This window comes from Xiphophorus couchianus, chromosome 20, assembly GCF_001444195.1.
Source record: "Xiphophorus couchianus chromosome 20, X_couchianus-1.0, whole genome shotgun sequence".
In the NCBI taxonomy this organism is placed as follows: Eukaryota; Metazoa; Chordata; class Actinopteri; order Cyprinodontiformes; family Poeciliidae; genus Xiphophorus; species Xiphophorus couchianus.
The window spans coordinates 4,105,740-4,117,026 of NC_040247.1; the positions used below are offsets into that span (position 1 = coordinate 4,105,740).

The 11,287-nt window shown below is 43.5% G+C and overlaps 1 protein-coding gene and 1 long non-coding RNA gene across 5 annotated transcripts in view; one reads left to right on the top strand and one right to left on the bottom strand.

The window, feature by feature from the left end:
• The window catches only part of mtss1 (MTSS I-BAR domain containing 1), a 31,759-nt gene extending 25,847 nt beyond the window's left edge, over positions 1 to 5,912 (top strand). The window contains exons 10-15 of one of the 4 annotated variants that reach the window (XM_028002346.1): positions 1,650 to 1,725; positions 2,352 to 2,528; positions 2,827 to 2,949; positions 3,157 to 3,307; positions 4,489 to 5,143; positions 5,333 to 5,912. In XM_028002346.1, the coding sequence (XP_027858147.1) occupies positions 1,650 to 1,725; positions 2,352 to 2,528; positions 2,827 to 2,949; positions 3,157 to 3,307; positions 4,489 to 5,143; positions 5,333 to 5,597 (1,447 nt within the window). In that variant the 3' untranslated portion in view covers positions 5,598 to 5,912. Of the gene's footprint in view, positions 1 to 1,649; positions 1,726 to 2,351; positions 2,529 to 2,826; positions 2,950 to 3,156; positions 3,308 to 4,488 lie in introns of all 4 variants that reach the window. The other 3 variants (XM_028002345.1, XM_028002343.1, XM_028002344.1) reach the window with 3 other exon arrangements.
• Positions 5,913 to 6,687: 775 nt separating this feature from the next.
• On the bottom strand, positions 6,688 to 11,083 carry LOC114135244 (uncharacterized). The gene is made up of 2 exons (XR_003593569.1): positions 10,934 to 11,083; positions 6,688 to 8,156 (listed from the first exon to the last, which is right to left on the bottom strand). It is a non-coding gene; the product is annotated as an uncharacterized LOC114135244 (long non-coding RNA).
• Positions 11,084 to 11,287: the final 204 nt, after the last annotated feature.

The window sequence follows — 11,287 nt, forward strand, 5'->3', positions numbered from 1 at the left end:
TAACAGCCTTCTGTAGTGTTGATGGCTGCAGAAGAGGTCATACAAACATTTGGATCAGCTGTTCTGGAATAGAGGCTCATCTAAAGCATGCAGAGCAGGACTGAGGACTGGAACTGAGAAGCACTACAGTATAGACTTTACTCAAAGAGTTCATCTCAGAGGCAACTAAAATCCTTTCTGAATATCATCTCATGGACTCTGAACTAAATGCGTCTTTCTGACCGGGAGCTGACCGCGTGTTGAAGAGTTACGGACCGGACGCTTTGGAGCTTCTGGTTAGGAAACTTTTGGTTGACATGATGCGTTTAATTCCAGACCAGAGAAAACTAAAGAGAATGTTATGCTAATCCATTTATAGTCTAAACAGAGGAGCAGTCTGCTGCACAACCAATGCGGACGCGGCTCTGCCGCTGCGGAGAATTAAACTGAACTCACCCAGCGGTTTTAACAAATGGAGCTAAAGACATTACCCACCTGCACCCAGAAGGAGAGCGGTGCTCAGGAGCGCAGCAGACGTAACATCTCTCCGTTTCGGAGAAGCGAAACTACGTAAAAAGATTCTGGTAAAAACGCACGTCAGGACCGCGCACAGGATACAAAACTCGCAGAATTCAATTGATCGGTTTGGATCATACCTACCATCCAACTGACCGATGAACCAGATTTCTCTCCAGATTCGACCAGAAGGAATTTGTGAGCCTGAGCGTTCAGACCGCAGCAGGTGAAGTGCTGCTAATTGAAGTTTAATCGTTTAATTTAATTTATTATAAGTTATTGGGGCCACAGTCAGTGGTTTGTGTCACTACAGAGAAAAAGGTAGATGCATTTCTCTGCTTTATGTGTGATGATCTGGATTCAGGTTCAACTGGGTAAATATTAACTAAAGCGCATAAAAATGCGGTTAATAGCCGATGTTGATATGATTATAATTTGACAAGTAAAAATAGAATATGACCGATTTTTTTAATTCTGTCTGTCAAAATGACGAACAGTTTGTTTCCAATCACATTTCTGTTATTATTACAGTAGTTATTATTACATGTTAGATATTTATTATTACATGTTAGATATTTATTATTACAAATTAGATATTATTACATGGTGGTTATTACATGTTAGATATTTATTATTACAAATTAGATATTATTACATGGTGGTTATTACATGTTAGATATTTATTATTACAAATTAGATATTATTACACAGTGGTTATTTATTATTACGCGGTTATTTGTTATTACACATTAGATATTGTTATTACACGTTGGTTATTTATTATTACACGTTAGATATTATTACACGTTAGATATTATTATTACATGTTAGTTATTTATTATTACACGTTAGATATTATTATTACACAATAGTTATTTATTATTACACGTTAGATATTTATTATTACAAATTAGATATTATTACATGGTGGTTATTACATGTTAGATATTTATTATTACAAATTAGATATTACACAGTGGTTATTTATTATTACACGGTTGTTATTTGTTATTACACATTAGATATTAGTAGTACACGTTGGTTGTTTATTATTACACGTTAGATATTTATTATTACACGGTAGTTATTTATTATTACATGTTGACATGCAGGTACAACTGTTGTTGTTCTGAATGTTTTGTGTCTTGTTGCAGTTACCAGTCAGGGTCGGTGAGGCACGTTCCCTCGTTGGACTCCATCAGCTGCGCTGTGGATGGCGTTCACCTGCAGGTAGCAAACAGCAGAAGAAGAATCATTCATTCATTTTACTGAGCTCTGAATGGAGGCGAGACTTTTAACCCTTTGTCCGTTTAGAATCCAGGACTCACCTGTATGACGAAACTTTATGTAAATTAATTAATGGATTTACTGTGATCACACTCTGATGTGGGAAACTAATGTTTAAACGTCCTGTTCTGGCTGGAAGGAGCTAACGCTGCAGCAAGAAAAGTTTAAAGGTTTCATGATTAGCTGTAATTATCGATAGTCATTATCTTACTGATGTAAGAACAATAAAAATACTGTAGGCTGCTTAGTCTTTATGAATGTAAGTAAAGTATCACATAAATGTGACTGTGTTAAAGCAGAAATGCATTCTGGGTAGATGCGTATGCTAGGAGCTCATTAAAAATCACTTTGGCTAGCTGCAATGAGGCTGACTACTGATGTTACTTCATATAACCCCAACCCTAAAACCCAAAATGTTCCCTTAGCTAGCAACTAGCTGCAGCTTCTGCCCCCTTTTGGCTGTTCAGCGAACTGCAGGGATGATCATTTTAACCTAAACTAATTCTACTTCCATTCCCTGCATGGAATTTCGAAATAAGAGCCTTTCAGGTGTGGTTTCTCCTGTGTAGCCTGCCGCCCCTTACCCGCTGTATGGCTGCGATGAAGGTGGGCGGTCCCTCAGCGAGGGCAACTCCCCCTCCTGCCTGAATCGCCATGGCAACCACATCCCTGTCACCAGCTACAGGCGGCGTGGCGCTCAGAGCCGCCGGGTTAGCCGCCTGGACATGAGCGCCGTGAGGATTACAGTTAGTACCAACATCATGACATCATCATGACCCCTTCATATTTCATGACCCCCCCATAGTACCTCATCATGTTGGTTGACCTCGATTTCCTGTTGGTCGCCTTGACTTCCTGTTGGTGACCTCGATTTCCTGTTGGTTGCCTTGACTTCCTGTTGGTCGCCTTAAGACCAATCCATCCAGCATCCATCCAGCATCCATCAAGCATCCATCCAGCATCCATCCCAAACATGATGTTGTTTCTGACAGTAAGTTCTGGTTCTGGTTCTGACCCGGTTTTCTGACCCGTTGTGTGTGTCAGGAAGCAGTGGTTACCACCCAGCCACCTGCAGGGAGCGCAGAAAACGGCCTGCTGGCCCCACCCCACGGCGCCTACATCCATCAGCACGGCGAGCGAGTCAGAGCCATGTCAGCGTCTGGGAAGGTAACCAATCGATCACCAATAATATTATTTTTATTATTTGACCAATCGATCCGATGTATAGCCTCTTCAAAATAATCTGAATGAATCAGTTTCCATCCAGGACCAAGCAGCTCACCATGGAGGAGAAATTAAAACTGGAGAACAACAAACTGCAGTAAAACCGAATCATCTGAATATTAAGCTGACTCCGTCCTCTCGTCCCTGCAGTCGTGCTCGGCGCGGGATCAGCTGGCTTTGACGTTGGGTGCGTTGAATTCGGACGCCCCGAGGAGCAGCAGGGACTCTCTGCACTGTTCGAGCGGCTACAGCACCCAGACCACCACGCCGTCCTGCTCCGAGGACACCATCCACACGCACAGTGAGTCCAGAGACGCAGCGCAGCCTGCACCTGACACGCCCGGCGGCGGCAGCTGAACGCTGCTGCAGCTGAACGCTGCTGCAGCTGAACGCTGCTGCAGCTGAACGCTTCCTGTTTCCTTGGTGAACTTCCTTCCCTCTCTTCTGGCTATGAGGACAGATGCTCGTCTCTAGGTTACGTCTTCTCTCATTTCTTTTCTGCTCTGAGGATCGAAATCATTTCAGGAGTAAAATAATAATTTTCTGGTTTCAGGTCAGTTAGAATCAAAATAATTATTTCTGTTTGTTAAAACTGGGTTTAATTTGATCAGGAAGGTGATTTATCTTATCAGCATTATTTTAATGTAATGAATATTTATCATTCCTAACGGCTCAGTGACGTATTGGTCTGTTATTAACGCTAAGCTTATATTTGATTCATTAATGTCACTGGGGGATATTTTATAAAATTAATGTTCTCAGTGTTTAGAGCAGGGCTGGACAACTCCAGGCCTGGAGGGCCTAAAAGTCTCCTGCAACTTTTAGATGTGTCTCTACTTCAACACACCTGAGTAAAATAATGAGGTCATTAGCAGGATTCTGGAGAACTTGACTTCACTTGTTGAGGTGATTCAGCTGTTGGATTCAAGTGTGTTGGACCAGAGAGACATTTAAGAGTTGCAGGACACCGGCCCTCCAGGACCAGGACGGCCCACCCCTGGTTTAGGGTGTTAGAAAAACATTTCAAAACATAATTATTTTATTTTAGTTTGCCTTGTTCCTGCAGTAGAAGGCAGAATATAATAAAACATTAACTGCAAATTATACCATATAGTCGTAAATATTTTAGTTAATCTGTTTCAAGAGAAGAGAAGGGGGCGTGACCTGTAGCTGTTGGGGGCGTGGCCTGTCTGATGGGGCGTGGTACGTAGCTGTTGGGGGGCGTGGCGTGTGTGTGTGTGTGTTGGGGCGTGGCCTGTAGCTGCCGGGGCGTGGCCAGCAGCAGTTTATTGAAAGTGACAGCGATTCTACAGCAGCTGAACTGGCAGAACTGATCAGACTGAAATTGATTATCTAACAAATATTTTAGATCAAATATTTAATGACTATGTTTTGACTAGGCCATGGACCATCCTAAGCTGTGCTAGGAAGCATGATGGGAACAGCTTGAATATTTCTCTTTGTCTGTTTTGTTGTCTGCAGCCGACTACGAGTCGATCTCTCTCCACGGAGACGCTGACTCCGCCCCCTTCCACCAGCTGTACGGCAGCCGCTCCGACCTGGACAAGTCCTCCACCCTCCCCAGGAACTCGGACCTGCGCTTCCAGTTCAGAGACTTGGCCCATTCCAAGCGGCCAACCTCCACCGTCAGCCTGCTGGCGGATGGTGAGCCGAGCGGCGGCGGCCATCAGCACGCCGTTCACACTGCCACCATCCGCCGCAAGCCGTCCTCCAAGCCAGCGTACCGCCGCGGCACCATCAGCGGCGGCGTGCCCATTCCCATCAGCACGCCGCAGGTCCCGCTGTGGGCCGGCGATGACGGCGTGTTTAGGGCGCCCCCCGCTGGCGGCTTGGGCCACAACATGCTGTGCACCTCCACCCAGAGCCTCGTCTCCCTGCCTTCCTCCTCCTCCTCTTCCTCGCCGTACTACCAGTTCGTTCCGGGTCACATGCCCGTTCCCGCCGTGCCACCTCTGCCACCAGGGGGCGGCAGCATCAGGCAGCAGCAGCAAAGGCTGCAGCTGCAGCAGCAACAGCTGCAGCAACAGAACCAGCAACAACAGTTTCAGCAACAAAATCAACTGCAGCAACATGCACAGCTGCAGCAACAGAGCCAACAGCTGCAACAAAATCAGCTGCAGCAACCGCAGCAACACAACGAGAAACATGCACAGCTGCAGCAACAGAGCCAACAGCTGCAACACAATCAGCTGCAACACAATCAGCTGCAGCAACCGCAGCAACATAACGAGAAACATGCACAGCTGCAGCAACAGAGCCAACAGCTGCAACACAATCAGCTGCAACACAATCAGCTGCAGCAACCGCAGCAACATAACGAGAAACATGCACAGCTACAGCAACAGAGCCAACAGCTGCAGTTGCAGCTTCAAAACCTGCATCTCCATAATCAGCAGCTGCAGCATCAGCAGCAGTACAGCCCAGCTGCAGCAATCCCACCGCCCGTCTCCAACCAGCAGGACGCTGCAGGCGCTGACATGCTGACGCTCATCAGGAAGGTGAAGCTGAAAAGAACCCTGACCAACGACCGCTCGGCCCCCATGCTGCCGCCGCCGCCACCGGGCCTCTGAGGCTGCAGCAGCATCACGCAGCATCGTGCCGCGACGGCTCCTCTTCCTCTGACAGAGGAAGAGGAAGAGTTCGCGTTCTGACCTGCAGCTCGGTTCAGACTCCCGTTTACATAGTTACTGCAAAACAAACCGTTCGGGTCGTGGATCCCTTGTTGGGCCGGGTGCGTTTGATTCGTTGCCTGCAGACTTCCAGGTGGGCGGGGCTTAACAAGCTCCTCTGTTTCATGGTTGGTCCTGCTGTGATGTTTAGTTGGTACCGGACCGGGTCACAGGTCCGATTCCCCCCCAGCTAAAACCAGACTGTTTCCATGGAAACAACTAAATTTGTTAATGAAGACGAATGTTGGCTTCACTGTAAACAATCTGAAGGTTCCAAGCAGGATGGAAGTTCTGCTGTTAGCCTGTTAGCGTAGCGGTTAGCGTAGCTGGCTATGATGAGCAGCTCCAACACGACAGGAAAGCAGATTCGGACCTGATTTATCTCGTATTCCTGAGAAAATAGTTTTTTAAAATCCAAAACTGAATTCTTGTAGATAATTTAGAGAAATATTTTACTCTGTAAAGGTTATTTTGTTAAATTAAGATAATAATGTACCAAAAACATGTTTTGGGTTTAATTTTTGTTTAATTCATGTTTTTTAAATGCTCCAAACATTTTTAGACTAGATGTTTGTTTTTATTCTTAAAAGTTAAAATATGCAAACATTTAGTTTATTTTCCCTCAGTTTCTTTGCAGAATTGATCGACTCTTTAATGTTGATTCAATCGTCTTAAACTCATTTAATATTAAATCAAGTGAATTAATGAGATTCTGCGCTGGAAGGAGGAGCTATTCAGTTATTAAAGTCAGAAACAGTTGAGTAAATAAAAAGCTTTTAATTTTATTTATTCCAGATTTAAATGATTTATCTGCGGAGTTTGGTTGGGCTGAAAAAGCTGGTTCTGTTTTCATCCTGGCCCAGTTTCATTAAAGTGGAGCAGCAGATTTCCGAACATTGGAGGTTTTTTAGTTTTAGTTTTCTTCCTCAGTTGTTGAAGTTTACAGAAATAAATCAGGACGTTTTTGCTGAACATCTTGATTTTATTATGCAAACATTTTATTTGGTAAACTTTCCAAACTGATTTGTGTTTTGCATCGCAGCTTTTCTGATCAGCTGATTGGTTGTTTGGACCCGACTCTTTCCTGTGAATATTGGAGCTTCTGTTCCTAGAAGAGATTTTTTGTACAAAAATATTTCAGTTGATTTGATGTTTTGCCACTCAGCTTTAAGGAGGAAACCTGATGGGACTGAACGCAGGAGGTGGACCCGCCTGGTTCAGTTTGGGATCAAGAACAATAATAATAATAATGAGAATAATGACAGCTGTCTTTAGTGTTTACTTTGATCCGTTTCTACTAAAACTGGAACTTCAAACGTTTGTTTTGGGTAAAGCTGCAATAAAAACTTGTCCAGAATTTTGCCTCCAGTGTTTATCAGGAAATCTGGTTATTATTATTATTATTATTGCAGGCTTACTTCGGTTTCATGACGTTTTTAAACTGGAAAACATTTCCTCTGACTTTTATCTGAAACGTTGGATCATTTTGTTTTGTTTTGCTCTGAAAGTTCAGTTGTTTCATATAAACTCCAGCAGGAGAAAAGTCTAACTTTTGGATCTGAAACTAAATGTTCAACTTATTTTGTGGAGAAAAGGGTAAAGTGATTTCCAGACCAGTTTCTCTGAAACCCAGAACTTTGTGCCTGAAACACGTCAAGAGAAAAAACAGAAAAACTTAATTTATAGGAAAGCTTGCAATGCAGCCAGCGACCACAGAGGGCGCTCGTTGGTTCAGTGAACTGGCTCTTAACCAGTTCAGACTGGTTAAAATGACTTGTTTCATGTTCATAGTTCAACCCTAGATGTTTTTGAAAAGTTCCACCTTGAACCAGTTCGTTCATTCATTCATTCGAGAATCGTATTGATTAGGACCTGATCGGCGTATTGATTAGGACCCGATCGGCGTATTGATTAGGATCCTAACGGGCCCGATTTTCTGCTGTCATTCCTAAATTCAGTTTCATCAACAGGGAAATTACACGACAACATTTTTAATTCCATGTAAATATTTGGGCTGATTTTAATTTTGCTGTTTTGGTCAATAATTAATAATTATTGATAACATTTATATCTAATTTATTTCCCTTTTAACACCATAATAAACATTTCTGTTGTGCTTCCATTAAGCGCTTCTTCGTCACGATTACAGATTAATCAATTGCTGATAATCAATAAACGAAAAGACTAACTGGAGCTCATCATCAGGAAGTGTGAAGGGTTCAGTTTGATCAGCTGGGGTCAAAGGTCACACTGAATGTTTTCATGTCACCGCGTGATGGGATCAAATGATCCCTTTTCATCATCATCATGATGACTCGGCAGGAAGCGGATCTTCGTCACAGGGTTAGGGTATCACAGCTGCAGTTCCTGCTGTGCTCCAGCAGGGGGCGCAGCAGACCGGCTGCTGAGTGTTTCAGCCTTCACGACCTGGAAGCTCAAACTTTCTGTTCTTTATATCTGCTGCTGATGGAGAAGGAACATTTTATTTCTAAATTTTTAAACATAAAAATAATTAATGTTCCAAAACTGGTTTGTCAAAAATACATCCTTTAAAAAACCCATTATTCTTATTTAATTCTTATTTTAGTTAATTTTGTTGTGAATTCAGACTCTGGAATCTTTTATGTGAGTTTCTACATTTGGTGATAAATAAATAAACTATTATTTTCTGATAATAAATGAGAAACCCCTTACTGGGATCTGATGAGTCCTGTTGACCTCAGGATGACCCCTCCTTCTCTTTCTTACATTTTCTCACTAAAGTTTAATATCTGAACCATGAGTCAGCACTTTGCTGTTCTTCCCAGGTGACTCAGTGCCTCTCCCCTCCCCCACCTGTTGACTCAGAGATCAAACTGCATCCCTGAGGATGATGACGAGGCGCTGCAGCTGATTGGCTCTTCAGGCCGGCTCGGCTGTGACATCACTTTGGACCCAAACCCCAATCTGTTCAAGGAGCTTCAGAACTTTCTGCTGCTCTCTGAACAACCATGACCAAATTTCCACAGAAAACTGACATTTTTAGATTTAGCTTAAATTTTCTAGAAAACGTGGAAATTTTTCAAAAGTCAAAATTGTTAAACTTTTCAAGTTCAGAAATTTCCAAGTTTAAATTTCTGAGATTATTCTCAAAATGTAAAATCTTCTTTTCTTTTTAGGAGTCGCCGCCGTGAGTTTTCGTCCTCCGTGTGCAAAACGCTCCTCCAAATTTACAATAATAACAATAAAAGCTTCTGACCTGCAGTGTCTCCAGAAACTCTGAATCATTTCTACTCAACATTCATCAGCTTGCACAAAAATGTATTAATCTACATTATGCAACTGGGGATCAGATCAACAGACCCTCGGCCCCCACCCGTCCACACTGCGCCCCTCCCGCAGGTGGCGGGCCCACCTGGGGGACCCATGTCTCCTCTTCGGGCTGAGCCCGGCCACCGGGCCCTCGCCAACGTGCCCCATCCCGATGACCCGCGTCCGGGTGAGGGAACACTGAGTCCAGTGATTGTGTGCATCATAAGGCGTCTTTAGGCTGCGCTTTGTCTGCCTGGGGTGACCTTACCAGGGGCATGAAGCCCCAGACAGCAGAGCTCCTAGGATTGTGAAGAGGAGCAGGAGATCGCTGCACTGCTCTCGATTTACCAGTCGATCTACGTTCCCACCCTCATCTGTGGTCTTTTTGGGTCGAGACCGAAGGAACGAGATCGCGGATACAAGCGGCCGAAATGAGTTTTCTCCGCAGGGCGTCTGGTCTCTCTAGAGAGAGAAGCTCGGCCATCGGGGAGGGACTCAGAGTACAGCCGCTGCTCCTTCACGTCGAGAGGAGCCAGCTGAGGGGCATCTGGTCAGGATGGACGCCTCCCTGGGACGATGTTCCTCTACTGGGAACACCTGGAGGAGCCGGACCAGGAGGCTGGGAGGGAAGTCTGCTGACCCCGGCAGAGGAAGATGGACGGACAAATGGTTCAACAATGAAACATTTTACAATATCAGATACAGAAATGAAGACGTTCTGTTATTTTGGATAACAGAAAATGAAAATAGATTTTTATTCAGTTTATTTGATCAGATCAGTGGTGATCTGATCCACGCAAACCTTTACGCAATTAATAAAACAAGATCCATCTGACACGAATGTCAAAACATAAAATTAGATAATAAATAAAAATGAATCACTGCAGCAATTCATCAGCAAATTTAAGTCAGGGAAATTAAATACATTTTGTTTTCAATATGTGATTTTAGTTTGAATTATAATAAGAAATAATGAAAACAAACTAACCAGTGAGGAGAAATAAATTAAGTTTTTTTGTAATAAGACTAACGGCCGTTAAGATCACCTTGTGACGTCATTGTGCATATTGAGGGGAGGAGCCAGACAATTTATTCAAAAACAGAAAGAGCACATTCCCATTAATATCTAAACTTCTCTCTTTCAGTGGAGATTGATTTCATATTCTTGTTATTTTAATACATTTCAAACCAAATCTAAACAGGAAATATCTCGTCTTATCTTTCTTTGATCTTCTACTGAAGAGAGCCAATCACCAAGCAGAGACCAAACAAGGCGGGTCGGAACCAGAACCTTCCAGGACATCAGAGATGAACAACTCGGGTTATTTCTGGCTGCACAGCTGAGATATTTATGAACATGAAGATAACTAATAATATATAAGGCAGTGAACACGGAGACCTGCGCCAGAAATAAACCGCTGCGTCATTTCACAGACTCGTCCTTTAAATTTAGCCTCACTCTGCTGCAGGAAGCCCAGCCTTTCACAATAAGAGCATGTTGAAATATGAAATATTTGTTTCAGAAAGTATTTAGAGAAAGGAACCAGAACCACCTATGATTTCTCCAGAACTCTGTGTGGATTATCTTTGCTGCAGCTGGACGCAAAAGTAAAGAAGGAAATATGGTAAAGATTCGTTACTAAAAATCAATTTGTGCCTAAAATAAATGTTTGACATCATCTCCACACGATGCAGCTGGAAATAAATCATTCAGTCGGTTCGGATCATTCAGACGAGTCCAAACTAAACTCAAATGTTCGGTTTCTGTTCTTCTGCGAGCGTATCGTCCCAAAGTCACACTGCCTCCTACAGGCCAGACTGCGTCATTTCCGGTGCTATGTTACTGAATGAGTTTTCAATCTCCTGATGTGGAAACGAAAATGTTTTTGAAAACGTTGTCATGGAAACCGGGCCATAACTTCGTCTGACCCAAAGTTAAAACTGACCTTTTTGTTGGGTTTGTTCTGTACATTTACATGAAACCACCGAATGTTTCCTCTGAAACGGCCCAGTTTGAAAACGGGTCCCGGAGAACAATGGTTCTGAAACGTACCGGTGTCCGTTGTCTTGTAAACAGAGTAAATGGACCTTTTCTGCCAGGGAATCCCTATGACTCAAAACTGCTGCTTCCTACGATCCACAGAAGAAGAAGAAACTACTGACAATGCTGCTGTTACAACAGTTCGTGTTCCCCCATCAGGTACGGTTCCCCCTTCAGATACGGTTCCCCCATCAGATACGGTTCCCTCAGCGGCTCTTCACCGCCCAGGTGGTAAAATAAACACCTGCTTGTTCAGCGC